This window comes from Pseudopodoces humilis, chromosome 1 (genome assembly GCF_049639895.1).
Source record: "Pseudopodoces humilis isolate 2021_Gansu_Grassland_sample_001 chromosome 1, ASM4963989v1, whole genome shotgun sequence".
Classification (NCBI taxonomy): Eukaryota; Metazoa; Chordata; class Aves; order Passeriformes; family Paridae; genus Pseudopodoces; species Pseudopodoces humilis.
Window position 1 is genome coordinate 58,369,406 of NC_142200.1, and position 20,098 is coordinate 58,389,503.

At 40.9% G+C, this 20,098-nt stretch overlaps 1 protein-coding gene across 4 annotated transcripts in view; it reads right to left on the reverse strand.

Annotated features, from left to right (window-relative positions):
• The window catches only part of ZNF516 (zinc finger protein 516), a 102,111-nt gene that overhangs the window by 39,682 nt on the left and 42,331 nt on the right, over nucleotides 1-20,098 (reverse strand). For all 4 annotated transcript variants that reach the window (XM_088061135.1, XM_014257232.2, XM_088061139.1 and 1 more), the window contains exon 2: nucleotides 18,047-20,068. In XM_088061135.1, the coding sequence (XP_087917261.1) occupies nucleotides 18,047-19,943 (1,897 nt within the window). In that variant the 5' untranslated portion in view covers nucleotides 19,944-20,068. The remainder of the gene's footprint in view (nucleotides 1-18,046; nucleotides 20,069-20,098) is intronic.

The following is a 20,098-nucleotide window of genomic DNA, read 5'->3' on the forward strand; positions in this document are numbered from 1 at the left end:
TCTAAGCCTAACACACCTAACACAGACAACTCTGCTGGCAGAACCTGCCACACGGAGTCCATCTAAGTCTCCTGTGAAACAGGTATTTCTTGCTTATCTTCCAATTCTGGGTTATATTTGAATGTTGTCACAAACTAGGACTCCCCTCCATCCCTTCCTGCCTTCCAACACAGAAGCCAGTGTTGATTTCTCCCAAGTCTGACTCAATTGTTTTCTTACCTTCTAAACAGGCCCTTTTATGAACTCCTGGTAAGCAGCATGCTTAAATGCTAAGTTTTTACAGATCTTTACCTACAGCTCTTCTCAAACAAATCTGGAGAAACACAAATTACTGTGCTTATATGTAATGTACTCCACAACCAAAAGAAATTAAAAATTCAAGAGCCTTTTCTCATTCTAGACTTCAGAAAACTTTTCTCCAGTGAGACCCTGAGTAAACTGATTTAAATGCTCTTAAAACTTCAGCTTATTCTTAATGCTAAATTTGCATCTGAGACTCGTCACAGCACAGTATGTGTAATGTAGGATTATACAATGGAACTCCCTTAGGCAGCAGTTAAGAAGCAAAACACCTCAACCCTTATACTGTTTCAACTTTTTTTTTGCATTAACCTACAAGACAAACAGAAGCAGTCCATGAGCAAAGGTCAAGGAACACCTCTTTCTCTGCTTTTGTTGAAAACTCCCCTTCCCATAGCTCTACTCACTTCTACTCACCATCAGGCACAGCACAGAATGTGTTTTATTTCAATCATCTAATACTATTCTAAATATGTACAAGAAGCCTGCTGTGATCCCACTGAAATCTTGGATGATACAACTAGTAATCTCAAAAGGAAGAGAATTAGTCCGAAGAACATAAATAGATAAAAACCAGTAAATTCAGAGCCTTTCCTAACTCTGGACAGCTGGAGTTTTTAAAAACACAGTAGCTTCCATAGCCTAAGCAATGAAAAACAGGTTGCAGAACTCAGCAAGGGGAATTAATAAAAATGACCAAGGGTCATCTGTAGTCTATCAATCACTGTATCGTTTACAGTTCGTATTACAGTAGAAAGGTATGAATGTTGTCAGTGCTATACACTGGCTACTCAGATCCATCATGAATAATTGATAGAGGTCATCCATCTGAGTCCCAGCCTATTAGTCAAAACTCTAAACCTGCTGTTCACCAACAGTAGAGCACTGCAGATGAAGGATAGAGGGGCACTTAAAGGGAACTATTTTCAATGATGCAAACAGTTATAGGAGAATGCAGATGATCTGAAAACAAAAGCTGAATTTTTCTGAGACCTAAGACACTACTTTCTGTGAATCAGCAAAACAGCACTTGAGGTATACCTGTTTTGTACAATTTATTGTCAAGAATAAAATCCATAAGGTAAATCTGAACTTGAGGTTTCAGTCTTAAATCTCTTAAAAGCCTGAGAAGCTTTAAGAGTGTTTGAGTTGAAGGCTGGGAAGTGCATTTGCCTCACACTCCCTTAGATATTTTCCACTGAGCATCTACTATGTCTCAACCTGATAAAGTGACTTTGAACTAAAATAGAAGAATAAAAATCTTCGTGTGATAGACCAAAGTTTTGATGTTACTTGTAAAATGAGTAAATAATAAACCAGGAATATACATAAATACCATATGAATACACTGGTTGTTTGAGGAACTAAGATTTGCATTATGACCTACACTGTATTAACCCTGAAACAGACATTACCCAAGTAACTTACACCATGATGGTATTAATTCTAATGGCAGCAAATGGCAGCACACCTTTCAAATTTGGAGCAAGGTTAATATACCAAATAAGCATCTACTAACTACAAACAGTCCTACTAACTCTTGCCTTGTTTATTAACTTATAATTCACCATGACTGACCTGAAGAATCACCATCCTGACTCTCTCCGTCCATACTGCAGGGTGCAGAACAGATCATAATTTCATTTTAGATTTAAGGTCAAGCTCACTGAGCTGCCTTTGTATGGCTTGTAAGGGCAGAATAATCCTTTACAACAATGATGCCTGAGATATGGAATAGGATTGTCTACAAACACCAGCCTCACTTTTTAATCTTTACAACAGCAGTTCAGCAGTGGCATTTGAAATAACCATGATATAGTTACATCCTGACAAGCAACACCTGAAATGCCTTCCCTATCTTTGCACATCCCAGGAATCAACAAAAAATGGACCATTTTTTCCCATAAATATGAGAGGCAGGTAGCTTCAGCTTTATACAGCTTTCTCTGCAAATTTAGGGGTATCAGCCTACTTTTAATTCCCTTTGCTGAAATACAAGGCTCTGTCTAGACACCAGCCTTAAGGCACTCTCTTTGCATATAAGGCAGGTCAGGGTATACTGGAAGCATAAGGATTGTCAAAAAACCTGTCTGGGCTTTGGCAAAGTGGTAGTACATGTTCTGTAGACAGCACAGTTCTTAGGCTTCTGTCTGACAGAAGCAAAAAAATGCTACAGTATTTTTGACAAACTCAAACTTTCCTTGCCAAAAGCCATCCACTCCCCAACTCAGCCTGTTAAGAAGCCTGAAGAAGACAAATCTCCACCTTTTCTCTCCCAGAGATAAATTTTGTTTGTTTTGACTGAGCTCTGGAGGCTGCATACTTCGGACTTGCAGACTCCAAGATCAGTAATACCTGTCTTATACTTAACTTTTTACAACCTGTCAGTCAACCTTTCCACCAACTCAGTGGAGCCACATTTTGACCAGAAACTAATTAACATCCTGTGCCTGAACACACCAACAGAGCCTCTTCTCTCATGCTTCCTGTATGTCAACAGTAAAACCCAATCCCACTCCCATCTTCACTTTAAAATATTTTTCTCAGACCAAGCTCTTATTCAACAGCTTGTGTGTAGTGGTCAGGCTGTAGATATTTTGCACATGTACAGTCAGTGGTTGCTTTTTCCAGGCAAGTCTGGAATTTGGTTTGAAATACTGGTTTGGAGACAGGGCAGTTGAAGAGACTGAATAGCTTCCACTAAGAAATTTACAGCTGAATTGGCTGAGCGGTTGGGTATGGCGGCAGGGTGAGGTGAAAACAAGACAGAGGGAAACAGATTTGATAGCAAACAAGTAATTTATCACTCACTTAACTCTGTCGCTTCCACATAATTCCTCAGCTAGTTAAAATGCCCATGTGATACTTGACATGGACAGGCAAATACAAACAGCAGCATTTAGTAAATCAGTTATTAAGATTAGTTTTGCCTTACAACAGCAGAGCAAAATACAAGATTTTAAGCTCAAATGAACTTCATAATGTAGGAAAATAACTAACTGCACTTTAAAGAAAGCCTAGTAAAATTACTACACCATCAGAAGGGACTAATTTATTAATTATGTGATGATCATGTATTTCTGCTCTTTTTAGCTAGGCCTGGAGCTGAAATAGGAGCCTTATATGGAAAGAAGCTTTGATGACAGTCATTTACTTGGGAAAGCTTTTCCAGCCTTTTTGTTTCACACAAATTATTTGAATGTTTAAAGTATTGAAATAGTTTCATATCTAGGTATTAATAAAGAGATGTTGTCTCTTCCATCTTTCATATTTTTATTAAGCTTTTAGTTCAAATGTGGCTGCTGGCTTATAAGCAATTCAAAAATAATATATATACAAGCAGGCAGCCATTTTCACAGTCTGGCAAGTAACAGATTTCCATAAATAACAAAGAATACAGGGTCATGATATCAGCTGTTCAGAAATTTTAAAAAGTCAGATTGCTTCTATTTTTGCAGTAACTATTTGCTGGATTATTTTATTTATGGCTTGAAACAGAATCTAGAAATGTTCTCCCTGAACTTTAGACACTATTCTCCTGACTGACTGGCTTTCTCTCTGCTCTTTTTTCACTTCCATGCATCTGTGTCCAGTCTGAGGGCAGGGAATGGCACCGGCTCAGAGGCTGGGCCTGCAAATGTCTGTGAACATCTGAATATGCTCCTCGTACATTTGTACACCCAGACTGAGCAGATATTGGGTTATTTGCTCACATAGGTGGTCAGCTGCCCCGTTACCTGGCTCTTGAGATGCAGCATTAATTGCACTGTACATCAGTTTTAGGTAATTAGACACAGCTGTAAGCTTGAAAATAATAACATGCAGTGGGAAATCCTTCTGCAAGATTTTGGTCATTAACACTTTCACAGCTCTCAGATATACCATTATCTACTCCTTAATTCTCTGTTTTGATCCCTGTTTAAACTTTTCTTTTATTTTTCCCTTGGGGACTTTGCCAAGCTTCCCACTTGAAAATGATTCTGTGACATTGTGACCCTGCCTCCTTCTAATAGAAAAAAATCATATACGTAATTCTGTGAAAATTTAAGCCACGTCCTTAAAAGATACAAGGAAAAAGAGAAAAAAAATATTTTTTAACCAACAGAAGCTGATAAACTACTGCGTTTTTTTTTCTTTTAAATTACATTAAATAATGCATTTCACATACTTCTTCCTCCCTAGAAAAGCTGACCATTTTTCTAGAAAGACAGGAAGCTCCCTCTCTGGGGAAAAAAAAACCCTAAAAACAACAAACACCAAAATTGTCTTGGATCTGCCCAATTAATTGTCTTCCACAAACATAGGTTACAAGCCCTGTTAGTTTAGAACCAAATTTTGACAATCTCATTACCTCATGATTTAGGTAACTTAAAAAAAAAATCATCTATGCTACAGTTATTCACCAAAATGATGAGACTTTTCTTGTTGTTGCTTTTCTGAAAATATAAACAAATTGGGTCTCAGAGATCTTGAAAAAATAGCTTGTTTCATTTTGCTGTATTAGGGGGGCACAAATAGAGAGGGAAGAGATTACACTGCTGATTGTGAAAGCATGAAAACTCAACGGGCACAAAGGCATACAAAGAAATAAATAAAGCAAAAACAAATACGGCAGAATAAAATTAAACGGGTTCATCCAGTCTGACTGCATATCTGGCATCCCAGAACCAGAGTACAGTACTAGTTAAAGACAATGATCAAGCAATTTCTTCTTTGGTTTCACGAGTCCAGAGAGAAGAACACTGTATGAAGAGCAGTGACAACATGGTAACCCCAGAAATTAGAGAAGTGTGTATTGCTTTAATTTTGATTCATGAGCGAGGATTTCTTTTCTTCCTTTTTTTCCCCTAACTGCCACTAACTGTACTTGTGGTGTTCTGCCTCAAAGGAGCACCAAGCTACTGGGGGATTTCCTAAGTGGGATTACCCGTGTTTCTTCAGTTCCTGCTGGCTGCCTACAGTTGCACCTGTGACAACTTAACCAAGTTGGCTGTCAACGACCTGCAACCAAACATGAGGATTTAAGCTCTCTCAGAAACAGAGCACATGAATGAAATGTAACCTCAGGGTGGGATTTCTTCCTTTGGCTGAAATCAGTAAGGACTTCCAAGTCCTAAGAAAGAACAGAAAATCTAAGCTCGCCTAAATACTTCCGCTTTTTTGTCAGGAGTCTTGTTTTTTCCATTCAGCTTTTGCTGAGGTGTAGTCACAGTGCAGAATATAATTAACTCTTGACTAAGAGAAGAATGGGAAAACTGTTTCCCTTCTCTTCTCAGGAAAAGCCTTTTGGGGTGAGAGGGTGAGCATCAAAACAGAACAGCACCGAAGCTTAAAGTAAAGAGAAGCACAATTAAGCTTTCATAAACATCTGTATCACATTTACACACGCGCTCACTTCCAGGGAAGCGACAGACATCAAAACTAATGGAGAACATCCCGACTCTCCAAATGCAGGAAGAATGCTGCAGCTTTCCCAGCCGTGCTCTTGGCACTGTAAAACAAGAGATCAGCAAAGGAGCCTATTTTTTATTGCTTTTATTACTGGTTTTGGCCAGGTAGTGTCACAAAGTTCTTAAACAGAGTTATCCTACTGCACTACAGCAATTATGTACACCAGGACTACTGGAAAACAATAGCTGCAGAATAAGCCTCATCATCCTCTGTATGTTACGCACAGTAATTGGTTTCAGGGTCACAGCTACAACGAGGGCTGTAGCTTAAGGATAAAGAATAAACAGCAGGAGTTAATGGAAGTTCTGTTAATATATAAATGCCCCCCAAAATGGAAACAAAGGCAGAAAATAAAATATTCTGCATAAACAAAACTGATTATGAATCCTACATACAACCTTAGCTCTCAACAAGCTGTTAATTCCATTAAAGAAACAGAGGAAGTACTTTCAAGCCACCATAACAAGAAAGCAGCACATTAAGATTTTGAAGCTAGTTTGACAAACATTGTGCTTGCCACGGGTGCCAATTTATTTGTGTGAAAAATACAGGCAAAGAAATGTGTCTGAAATTACAATATTATTCACAAAATACCATTACTAGGGTATAGGCAACTTTTTTCAAAATACCATGTGTGATTGCTCCACTGAATCTAAACATCTGGGGCAAGTTATCCATCTGGCTTTAGTGCCTTTGAAATTACATGCTACATTTAAGCTAAGAGGTCCAGTCACACCAGTTTTAAGTAATCATGTTTTCATAGTCCAGCCATTTATCATTTTCAATCTTTCATTCAATAACACTTTTGATAAAAATATATTTCATTCTTTTCCCCACACACCAGGAAAGCAGAATAGAGATAGAGGTACAAATGTTTTCTTTCTAAGTATTTCTCCAAATATAACAATTATCTCCTGCCACAGCACTCAGATGAAATGGTACAAAGGAACATCATTATCCTTGTGATTTGCAAGGTGAGACATTAAGAAATGCAACATACCAAACTGGAATCCCTCATTAGTATGTCTCCCTTTCACTCCTCCATCTCTTTTCCATTTCTACTGTTCTCAGGACCTGAAAGAAACTTTACCTGCTTTTCTTTCACCTTCTCTGCTGCTGCACACAACTTCAGACACTGGGACTGCTCACGCAGGGCTGCAGCAGAGGCACTGTGTGACCTCCTTCCCCAGTTCACTCCCACCTCCTAAGGTGAGCAGGATGACACTGAGCACCTTCTTCTTTGATGCTACACTTTTTCTCCATGGTCACTTATTTCCTTCCTTTCAACAGTACTCTGTTCCCAAATGCCAGCTGTGACCACATAGGATGAATTCCCACAGTGTGCCAACCTCCCTGGCACATGCTGCTCCAAGCCTTGGCTATCCTCATGGATAAGGGGATAGTAAGCCAATACTGTGACACCATTTATGCAAACACAGCCTGCTTTTACGTACAGCTTACTCCCTTGTGACATTGATTCTACTTTTTTCCAAGGCTGTTCCTAAGGCTCCCTCCCTACTCCTACATAAACCACCTATGGTTTGCAGCTGACAAGAGCCTGAAATCCAGACCCTTCAAGACAAATTCTTCTATCACTTTCTTCAAGCTCACAAACACATGATGGTTGCATCAAAGGACAGTACCCCCAGCTAGGTCCCATCCATCACCCAGCTCTCGGCTGCACCAGCCTGAGCGCCCGGTTTGCCCACAGCAACACTGGGATACATCAAGAAATGGCACTTTGGCTCACTCCCAGCTGGGACCCTCAGCAGAAAAAATACAGATTGGTTATCCTACAGAGTATATGCTGTGAGGTAATCTTGACACCATGAATCTGATCAAACATGTGCATGTCAGAAAGCAAATCCACAGACAGGTCTGTTACTGCAGAAAACCACACTGCTGGCTTGTGCTTTAGCACAGCTCCCACTCCCCACTATGACAGGCATCTCTGGAGAGCTGTCAGCAGCAGAGGTCTGCTTGGAACTATCAATGAGAGAAGAAGCTGTTTAGATCATTTGGATGCACCTCTAATAGTAACACATCATTTTTTTACCATTTAGATCTATTTATCTATACTTGTTACATAATTCACACAGTTTCTGAATTTTTGTCTTTCCTTTCTCAAACCTTTTTCTGCTTGATGGACTTTTTTATCACATTATGATTTTGGCCCTTTCCAACTTTCCTTTCCTCCCTAGGTATCAGGTTTCTCTCCTTTTGGCTTCTAAAGACCTCAGAGAAAGTTGCAAAACTGGAATTTGAGTAAATACTTTATGAAGAGTACTTTACATGATGCCTTGGTTGAGTGAAGTCAGTATTTCAACTTACTGAATATATTCTAAGATACTTTTTTTTTTTTTTAACACAATCTTGCTCTTTTAGAACTGACCAAGAAAGGTCAGTATAGCATAAAATCTTACTTGGCACATAAAAACTTCATTATGAATTAATAGCACTTTATTTCCATTATAAGCCTTAGTATTAGACATTTGCATGCTGATAACACCTAAGATAAAAAATCCTAATAACTTGCAAAATGATATTATGCTTGAATTATAACTGATGTGTCAAGTCTGTGTGTATTAAACTTCAAAAAGCACAACACTCCCTACTTCCACACAAATAATAGCATTGAGGCTTCCTTGTCAAATATATTTAGCATTACAGTAGCAAGTAAGTGATCCTCACTTATGTGCGCCCATTTTGTTGTCCCAGAACAATCCAAGTAAAGATTAATTTTTTCCTGTTACAACTTCACTTGTCATTCTGTGTTTGGCTATTTTTAAGGCTTCTCCAGGCTTCCGCAGTACTTAAGGTTAAGACATTCCTGGGAAATTGCTGTGCATGTGGATACAGACATGTGCAAGGACAAGAAACTTCTGCAAAGTATTATAAGGGGTTTAGGATTAATATGTTCCATGTGCAGTGTAAACTGTACTTCCTGAATTCTCTTTTAAGGGAAGAGACAGATCCGTTTGCTTTGTAATCTAGTAAAAAAGGGTTTTACTACCTACTGAATAAAGGCCAAATTACGGAAAATTGATCATACCCCTGTTTCAATAGTGCTACACACCTACCAAAACATGCAGAAGGCAAAAAGGAAACACAGCATCTGCTCCACTACCTTGGGGTACAGCAGGCATAGGAAGAGATGAAGTCTTTTATATCCCATTATCATCCTGAGTCATTGCATCCAGTCTTTCACAATCATGACACTGGTGAAAGACCTCTACTGTCAAAACACCCAGAAAATGTTTCACAGAAAGAGAGAGGTGAGGGAAAAATAAAAAAAAAAAAAAAAGGCCCTTTAGACCTGAGGTTCACATTTCCCAAAAAACCCATGTATTTCCCTTGTGGTTATGCTTTTTTCCCCCCGTCAAATATTTAGGTTCTGCTGACAACAGCTTGCCTCAAATACTATTTAAGCAATAAGACATCACAAGACATATGCTACCCTAAGATAACACACACCTCTGAAGTGCTGTTAGGTGTAGCTGATGCCTTCAACTGCCTGATGAATTTGTTATCTCAAAGAAACACAAGGTCTGGGAGTGCCTTATATTACAAACTAACCCTACATTTAGTCTTTAAATAAATAAATAAAATCTGTGATTTTGCATCCTTAAAAAAAAAAATTAAAAAGTAAAAAAAAAAAAAAAAGGAGATCTGACTTGGAGTAAATCCTAACTTCTGTCTCCCAAACACAACTAAACTTTTTAGCTTTATACCTGTTATATGACAAAAACAATAATTTTAATGGGTATTTGTAGTTCTGTTATTTGAAGTAACAGAGATAATGAAGTAATAACTAAGGTTTGAGACTACCAATCTGGAAAACAAAGTTCTGAAAGCAGGAGGGCAGATCTTCCCCCATGGGTCCTGTACAAAGATGAGTATCTCATGCTCTAAATCCATGTTAAGTAAGCACCCGTATCGAAGTTACAATGATCATCAACTGAGCGAGTACTTTTGTCTTTCACATGGACACTTTCTCAATAGAGATTCTGCACTTTAAAAGGATGAAGGGTTGGATTTTTGCCCCTAGCATTGCTAAAGCGTAACTGAATCCATCAACAGAGTATCCACAAAAGACAACTCTGAGACTTACTCCTCCCCTAGCCTTATTCCCTGTAAAGTTTGCATGCTACGGTACATTTCAGGATATGCAATTTACACTGGCATTGATTACAGAAAAGAAAGATTTCCCTATTCTTCTCTAATCTTAAGCCATTAGGTGCCAAGTGGTTCAACAAAGCAGTTAACAATGATTCCAATCTGACTGCTCGTATGCTTAAAATCAAGCCAGCAGTTATAACTGTTGCTGTATCAGGGCCAAAGTATTCTGCAATTTTCCAGTTCAAACCCATGCTGTCTATAAACAAGAAAAACAAATTCACCATGAAAGTAAGTTCCCTACACATTTACAAATCCATTCAGGCATTGAAAATAATGTCTATCTGTCTGTTACAAAATACGGGACAGCAGCAATCACGCACCAAGTACCAGGATCCGAAAGTCTCATTCAGGGCCTAAGGCACTGAAAATTATAATGCAAAACTCAAAAGTTTTCCTCCACAGTTTCAATAAAATTCATTATATGCTTTTCATGTCTCTAAAAAATACAGGCTTGCTGACGATCAATCTTGTAGGCAATCAAAAGAAAACTGAGAGTAAGAAAAGCCATTGATGTTCCCTTCACAAAGGGTTCCCTTAACTGCAGCAAAGTTGCTCTTGATGTTTACTGGTACAACTGGTACCACAGTCAGGCCCTTTCACAGTCAAGTAATCCAGTGCCTGAATGAGACTACTGGGTTAAAACGTAATAAAGTGAAGTCAAGTGAGACCTAGTAAAACTTGTATTTGTAAAACACACCTGCGCTAAACAAATTATCTATCAATGCTAGGCTCAACCACACATTACTTTTATACCCTGTGCAGCTCTGGGACTCCCCCACATTTCAGCTCCTGCAGGACTCAGCCCACCCCATCCACTGTGAGTGCCTAATGCCCTAAAAAAGAAAACCTGACTCGAAATGGAGGGCAAATGGAACCATAATGTTAAGAACAGCAAAAAGATTTAATATTAAAGACATTTATACAAGCCCCTCGTTAGCAGTCATTTACAGATCAGTGGAATCCCACTAAGCACGGTCATGGAACTACCACATTAAAATGCTACCATCACAATTTTCACTGCCTGTAAAGGCAGTCCTCTCTCACTGATCAGGAACTACTTGAAAACAAAAGCACTACACAATGTGATCTTTTGACTATAAATGTCACAAAGCAGTATTTGCAACACTACGGTTTGATGTAATAGAAACATCCAGTACAAAGAATTACCAGAGATGCTAAATTGACTTTTACAAGGCAGCAAGGCCAAGGCAGGTGTCAATAATTGAGGAGTTTGTTGAAACTGAGGTTCTATACAGATGTGTTTCCAAGTGCACATATGCAGACACTTACCATATTTACAGAAGAGCTAAAAGCCTAGTATGAACACTGGAAGCCCCATGCAACTGACTTAAACATAAAGGGGTATTTCTGAATGCACAAACTGAAACCAAGATGGCAAATAGCTTTCCACACTCTAGGAAATATTTTTTTTTTTTAAATACTAGCATATGGTAAGTGTGGAATGCTGACTGACAGCTCAGGAAGGACTAAACAAAGACAACACAAAACAAGCAATCCTTTGAAGCAGCTCCTGGGACAACATTTCCAAAAACAGTGAAAGCAGTAGTATGAAGAAATCATCTTGGACAAAGCTTATCCTCCTATCACCTACCTTTAAGAAACCACACTCACTTCCCTTGCTTCCTAAGAGATAAAATGAAGGCTGGGTAAACCTATCTCTCTCTTAGCATCTTGCACAATTTTTCTTCCAAGCTGAGATGTGTTTTGGTCGCTCGTATTACAGAAGTACAGCTACAATGAACTCCCTAAATAATACTTCTATCTCACTGTGTCACTTGTTATTGCATATGGTAACCTGAAAATAAAGGAACACTAACAATCAAAGCTAAATACAGCACAAGTATCTTTGACATGCACAAAGTTCTTCTGCACTTAACACCATCACTGAATTTTTTACAAGGAGTAAAAGTAGTGCTACAGTTAGTCTAATAACTTCAAAATGCTGCATAAGGAATTGTCTCTGAGCAACAATAAAGGCAACCTCTGTCATGAGGAGTCATTAATCTGCTCAAGTATCCCAAGCTCAGCGAGCAATCCTTAACTCTGACTTGAGCGGACTCTGTGTTATCTGTTCCTCAGCACCACGCCCCATTTTAAGACGAACTTGAACTGATGTTTAATGCTCTTTCTGGCCACTCATCTTACAAGGGACCAAGTAAAACAGACCTTGGTAATGCAGAGCAAAGCATGGTAATCAGGAACACAGTGGAATTTATCTAAGATTCCTGCAGGGCAATCATTGCATGTTCCTTAGTCAGTATGATGTCAGGTTAATGGACAGCATTAAAGGGTACAGGCTGTTTTATACCAAAGCATTGCTACCCTGTTCCAATCAAACACTTCCTGCATCTGGGTTTCTTGAAGCATAGCTCCCACCATCAGCCTAAAATACAGAAGGGGCAAGCAACTTCATGTGTGCGAGGTGCACCTGCCAAGGGAGGTTTTAATCACCTTTTAGATGTCCCAGAGTTTCACTGATCTCACCGAAGTTAAGAATCCAAAGAATTAGTTTAAGTTGCAAAGCTGAAAGGGTTTTATATTCCAACAACCACCCCTCAGCAATGCCCAGATTAACTGGTGTAATCGCAGCATAACACTCTTATCTTCACAGTTCTGAGACACTGTTCCTTCTTGAAACTGCCTTATTTCCTGGAAGCCTGGGGCAATAGTTACCAATTGTCCAGCATTGAAACATTCTACCATTTGTTATATGCTCCTTCAGCAAACTAAACATGCTAAACAACAAACATACTTAAAGACTGCACATATAGAACAAGATATCATTTGGTGTAAAATGTTCCAAGAGCACTGCCTTTAGCAGCACGATACTGTGGGATTTACAGTGAGAGTCTGGCATGTGAAGCATCTGAAGTGTAATTAATCAAGATATGTCGTAAAAATGTTTGATTTTTAACATAGTGGAGAGACCTCCCCTTGCACACAGAGGAACACTTTTTCATGTAAGAACAATGAAGTCCTGGTACTGGATAGTGGCAGTGTTCCATACACTCATGCTGGCACCAGAAAACATGTACTAGAACTAGCTCTGTTCTCTGGAATTACTATACAATTTTATTTTTCTAATTTCACTTGGTTAGCTGTTTTATTCTTACTGTTGCTTTCCTCCCACAAATTACAGCTCTGCTGCTTTACTAAAATATTAAAGCAACTCTAAACAACTTTTACTTTTGAATTATTTTACGTCAAAAGACTTCTGAAAATATTAACTTTTCAATAAAGTTCCAGCTTTTGGACTTGTTATAATTCGTATCTGAGCAAAACAAAGTCCAAATTTATGCTTTATAAAGTTCCCCTACTCTTCTTCCACAGGACCTGCTAATGTTATGTTTCTATTCCACAGGACCTGCTAATGTTATGTTTCTATTCAAGTATTCCAGTTTATATATAGCATTTTCATATAACAGGCTGGGATAAATGGTATGTGTTACATCCCCAAGAATGTATAACCTGCAAACAGTTCACAGGCAGTCATCTTTTCTTCAGTTTACTAAAAAACATCCTAAATCAGTCTCTGGCCGTGCTCTTCTAAGGGTTTTTAAAATGTAACAAACAAAAAGGAAGAGGTTCAGACCTTCTGGTTTTCACATGGAAATCCTCTTGGAGTCACCCACCTGAGCACAGCACACCCTGAGCCTTTACAGTCACAGTGCAAGTCACCCAGCATGCTGGCACTGCCTTGGAGGGTCTGAAGTCCACTGCCACTGCACACCTCTCCTCAGCTCCCTATCCCCCTTGAAACCTCATCATGGGGCTCAGCTCCCTTCACTGAGATCCTGCTTCTCTCTGCCTTCCCCCATTCTCTTTTCTCTCCAGCCTGCACCTCACTCCCACCTCATCCCACTCCTTCATGGTGCTCATGTTCTAAGCAGGTCCCACCACACCACCAGTGATTCCTGACGTAAACCAAACACAGCCACACAGCACTGTTTTGTATTCACTGTTTGAGTTGTTTTATATTCTGCAGTCTTGTGTGCACCTCAGTCAGGCCATGAGCTTCCTGGGCTGAGAGCAGTATTGGTATAGGGCCCAGTACAAGAGTCCTCACTCACAGTCAGTCCCTTCCTGAAGTGGCCAGTGTAGTAGAAACAAAATGTGTCCAAGACAAGAGAATCAGTCTCTACTTAAAGCATTTCAAAAAATCAGATGAGTCCAACAGAAGGGCAAAAAAGACTAAGAGAAGGGAGAGCAGAGGCAGGAGATAAAGGAAAAAATAGGAATGTCTATTCTAAAATAGAATAGACAAGACTGTTTTCACTGGAAGCAGCATTCCAAGGTGATACATCCTCTCCTTTCCATGATATTCTTCCCTGACACTGCCATGCTAGAAGCAGCATTCCTCTCCTTTACTCCTAGATAACTCTCCTTTTCTTTTTTCTTTTCTTTGTTTTCCCCTCCTAGATTAAATTTTAACATTTACTTTGACCCCAGACTGACACTTACATGCAAGAAGAAGTATCACCTTTATAGCACTTCCTCACTGGATGGGCTATCTCAGGTCTGTGCTTTTACTACATACTTGCCAAGTATCAAGAGGTATTTAAATTCTTTTCACTTATTTTCCTCATCTTTCCACCTGCCAACAGCAGCCACAGACTCAAAAATTGTTCTTCCTTCTTCATTTCAGGACAGACATAGAGCCTAATGTAACAAACCTGAACACCTTCACCGCTAAAACCACCATGGAAATTAAGGGGCTCATGCCTTAAAAATACTAACCACCAAATTACTTTGATATATCTAAAACTACATTTTAGGTGAGAGGCTGGAAGATTATAAAAATAGTGTTTTCCTTTCACTTTTATCAACACATATATAATTCCTTTCCACTCTCTCAGTCATATCTTTGGGGTTCTTTTCAGGGAAAAATGAAAATCATGAAAAAAAAAACCAACCTCAATGGACATTCAGGTACAGTTTGGCAAGTAGCTTGAATAATAAATAAAAATGAAGAATCATCTGGGGCAGGAACATCTCAAAAATATTCAAAATCTGGTCTCAACAAAGCAAACGTGCTCTGAGCCACCTCTTCCCACATGGCTGCCACACAAAGCACAAATACTTCATGCATGAGCTCTGCATGACAGGTATCACACAGTACACTAAGTGTAACTCTAGAAAACTTGTTTTCACCCTCCCTCCAACCAGATGAAGTACTCTTTGTAGTCAGCCAATTTACCCCCGGCAGCTGATAAACTGGGTCTGCAACACTACACCCTGGTGCCTGAGAAATCATGATGTTACTCGACATGTTAAGAACAAAGGCATGCCTGCCCTGGAGGCTCTCAACCCCAATTCTTGCTCTTCTCCCAGCGAGCCCTGCCAATACTTCCCTGCTCCTGCCACTCTCAGCCCCCATACCTAAGTGACCATAGAGGTGCCCTGCCAGCTTTGCTGCTGCAAGACACCATGTTTCAACAGCACTCCTCAGATTATGAAGAATTAAATGCACAAAGAAATACTTTCAGCTGAGTCATGGCCACAACATTCAATACTCAGCAATCTCAAGGCCCTTTTCTGACACAGGATAACACAGTAATGCGTCAAAGGGGGAAAGAAAGAGTAAAGATAGGAAAGTGAAAAAAAAAACCCAACGGATATTGTATAACCTTATGAGTAGCACGAGATTTTCCTGATTACAGCCTAAGTAAAAAAAGTGCTGTAGAAATAATTTCAGGAACAGGAACTGAAAGCCCTGCTTGTCTGCCTCCACTGGAGAGGAAGCCTGTCCATGAGGCTGGAGCTCAATTCTTGCTGGAAAATCTTCACCTGGAAGAGTAACTAAAAAAAAGCTGCAGCAAAGGATAGCAAACTAGAGCAGTTCTAGGACAAAATGTGCTTCAAGGCCATACCAGAACACCTCATTTTTGCAGGCACATAAAGGAGGGAAGAATCTGGCCTATATTCCATACACCTTAAGATAATGTTCATAGGGGAAAGGGAAAAAAAACCTTCTTGAGTTACAACAGAATCTGCAAAAAGTAAAATTAATCCTACAGCTTGCTGGACAGGAGGACTCCAGTTCCTTAGTACACAATACCAGGGCACTGCCAATAAACCTGCATACCAAAAAGAGACAATTGGGAAACTTTAGTCTTGAACATTTACCTATGAAAACTCCTTTTAAACACAACAAAACAAGCAAAAAAACCCTTAAACTTTCTTTCAAATTAAAAAAAAAAAATCTATCACTTGTAAAAAATGTTCCCTTCATTGAGAAAGTGATTTGAGTTAAATAACCTCTACTAATAGGCAACATTTCTCCTGCACTGGAACGTTTCTCATTAGCCAATTAAATACTTGATTAGCTCTTCAGCTCTGATGTTAGCAAATATAAAATGCAGCAGCCACCCTCCCAGCCCATCATGGCAAATACATCCCTTTTCCAAAATGTGCCTTTATTCAGGCCCATCAATTTGCTGCTTCTTTACAGTTAAAGCAATGTACCAAAGAAGTCAGTACGCAAAGAAGTGAGTTTCCAGTTGCTGACATCAGTTAAGCGAGTAACTTTAATTCCTACAAGAGCAAAGTGCTGCGTGACTCTAACTCTCCCCTTTCACTCCTGCAACAAAGGCTCAAAGCCTGAGCCGAGGCAAGAAGCAGAACAGGCAAAGATATGCAACTCTTCTTGTTAGAAATAAAACAGGGAAAGCATGTAAGAACAGTTTTCCTGTTTGAACCTCATATGAAGAAGCGTTGTGGTGTTTTCGGCCCATCTCCAGAGGGATGGTTTTCCATCACAGCGGTTCTATCGCAGCACTGTACATTACACTGCTGAAATGTGGCAGCCCCATTTAACTCTAGACAAAGCTGCAATTTTATCACCACACCTTGTGTCAGCTGTGCCCAAGTGCTTCAGGTGGCAGCTGATAGACTTGCACACAAAGTGGGCATGTACCCATAAAGAAATTCAAGTGTTCAAGAATCAAACAGAAGATGGGAAAGCCAAATTCTCCTTCTTTTAAACACGCAGTAATCATACTGCAAGTATTTAAGAATCTGTAAAAATCTAGCTTGTCACTAGACTTTTTGGAGCTGAAAAAGTGAAAAAGCATAAAAAAATTGGTGTTCTTGGATCAAATTGAATATATCCAACACTGCTTCAAAAATTTATGAAAAACACGTAGCAATTCACAATTCTGGAAAATGTTGCTTTGTTGCTGTGGGGTCTGAAGCCAGGAGAAAAGGCAACGTTATATAATATGCTGAAAGAGCAAGGTAATTGAATAAACCCACTCTCTTCCACAATGGTGAAGATTACTTCATCCACGATGGTCTTGAAAATGAGTTTAACTCTATAGATAACTATGTTCTTCACAACAAAAGGAATGAAAATGAGAGGAAACCGTTTTTGTTCACTAAACAGAAAACAAACAAAAAACAGCAGAAGGACTAGTAAGGAAAGAATGGTTAATCTCACATTTCTAAAAGGGTATTACAAACAAAGCACGGTGAACAACAAAAATAAAGGATTTAAAAAAAAAAGATACGAAAGTGCTTAATGGTGTTCTTTTAAATATTTACTTTGCTGCTATTTGGAGAATAATTTGTTCCATTTAGTAGCATTGGGCTCAAAGGACCGCTTTAATCCAGAGAGATTAATTATAGCCTTTGGAGTTATAAACACAATTTGGGAAGTGAAGCGGAGAAGAGGAGAGAGACTCCTCTCACGCTGGCGCTTAACAAGTTGTATGTGCTTTGGGGCTATGCTATGCAGGCTACACCTGTACACTGCAGGCCTAACACTGCACAGGACACCCATAAATTGAGGAAAAAAAGCCTCCAAGATATCCAGGGAAAAGACTACCCTAGCTACAGTGTTGCTATAGGCAACTAAAATACTTCTCAGGTGTCCTTCATCACAATACAAGTTCACCAGCCCATTACAAAAATGTCATCTCGCTTTTATTACCTGCACCAGAAACGGGTTGCCACAATGAGACAAGCAGCTGGCACAGGACCTGTAAAACCTCTCACATGATGTCACGTATTTCTCACTCCGGTCATCACTGTGTCCCAGACCAGGAGACACAGGGACCAGCAACAATTACCAGGGAAGAGCTGGGAGCGATCTTACCTAGCAAGGGGTTGGCTGCTCCCTCCTCCGAGCTTTCCTCAGCCCCCTCCTCTCCCAAGCCAGAGGCGGCCGAGTCCTCCAGGGCGGATGCAGAGCCAGGGGTGCTGGGCCCGCTGACGGACCCCGAGTCCCCTTCCTCACTGCTGGAGCCGTAGCGGTCCGGCTGGGCGGCTGTCCCGCCCTCGCTGCAGCTCCTCCGCTCCTTGCGGTGCACCCGCGAGTGCAGCACCATTTGGTGGTAGGTGCGGAAGATCTTCCCGCATTCAAAGCACTCGGTGGACTTGTTCTGCGCGGCCCGCCGGCTCTGCCGCGAGGCAGGGCGATAGTCCAGATCCCCCGGGGCAAGCGGGCAGCTCTCCCCAGCTGGGACACTGCCAGTTTTCTCCAGGCGCCCACCGGTGCAGCTCTTCTTCTTGGGGTTGCTGGGTGAGTCCTGGTCTCGCTTGCGCTTCTCCTGGTTGACAAGGATATACTCCCTCTTATCCTTGTCGTAAGTCACGTCTGCATCTGCCAGGGCCTCATCCCATCCCACATACTTCACATACTCTGAGGGCTCTACTACTTTTCCTTTGGTGGCCAGCTGCCAAGCTTGGTAGCTACTGACCGGATCCAGCTCAGCTACTCTTTTCCCAGGCTGTCCTCTCGTAACTCTATCCAGCCCTACAGATGGCCGTAGATTGAGACACTGCAAGAAAAACTGCTTGGTTACCGAGGAGCTCAGGCTCCCGTCAGTCAAGCCCTCAGCTTTATTCCCGGTGCTGCCCGGCTGCACACGATAGTGAACAGCATTATGCACTCTCAGGCTTTCCATATTTGTAAACAGATTTCCACACTTGGTGCAAACTTCATATAGAGATAGGCCTGTCACAATTGTCTCCTCTTGTATCACGTCATTGATAGTGGCAATCAGCTCCAAATCATTTTTTGGTTTGTTTTTGCTCCCAGACCTGGGGCCATGAGACTTCATATGGTTTTTGAGAAACCAGGGCTCTTTGAATCTCCTGCCACAAATATGGCACCCGTGATCAAATGACCCCCTGTGCTTTTTCATGTGAGCTTTCAGGAACCAGGTTTGACTAAAGGTCTGACCACAGACTTCACACGGGAACTCGCCTGCATTCAGCTCGCTCTTGCAGTTCTCGGTGTAGGTCTCCCCATTGGGGACCTGAGCTGTTATATGGTCTTTCTCTATGTGGTTTAACAGCGTCTCCTCCCTCAGGGTCATGTAACTGCACAACCTGCACTTGAACGGTTTGTGGACCTGGTGCAGGTGCTGCTCCAGGTCCTTCTTCCTTTCAAATTTGTTTTTGCAGAAGTTGCATTGGTAAGAGGTCAGCTTGCCATCCTCCTCAGCTGGTGCCATCTCTGTGACCTCCTTCTTGCTGCTTCTCAACAAGATCTTGCTGCTATCGACCTGAGCAGTACCGTTCAAGATCTTGTTGCAGGCAGATGTGCTTTTAGTGGGGCTGGTGCACCCACCAAGGCCCTCTGAAACGCCCATCTCCCCCAGCTGTGCCTCTCCCATCTCTGCCTCGTGCCCCTGACTTAAAGTGCCTGTCCTGTGACTGCGGATGTGAATCTTCAGGTTGCCCTTTTGGGAAGCTCTGTGATCGCAGTAAGGGCATTTGTAGGGCTTCTCACCTGTGTGTTTCCTCATGTGCTGTGACAGGGAGCTCTGAAAAGGGAAACTTTTACCGCAGATGCAACAGCTGTGGCACATGGTCTTGTCAGCATCCATGTCGTTCTTGCTTAGCTTGCCAGGGCTGGAGGATCTCCGTAACTCCATTTCTGCCTCTCTGCTACGATCCATCTGTATTACTGCAACAGTGGGTAAGCAGGGCAGGAGGACAAAAGCATGTCCGGCAGCAGAGGAGGGCTGGACCGCGTTTTCAATCATACGGTTCTGCAGAGAGGTGTTTTATTGCTTCATTCTCAGGGTAGCGTTTCTCCTTTCAGCTGCTCCACAGAGTCCACAGCACCGATTTATTTCTGTGTGCTCTGTAAGCGGATGGCATAGATCACCTGAAACGAGAATGAAATCATACAAATGTA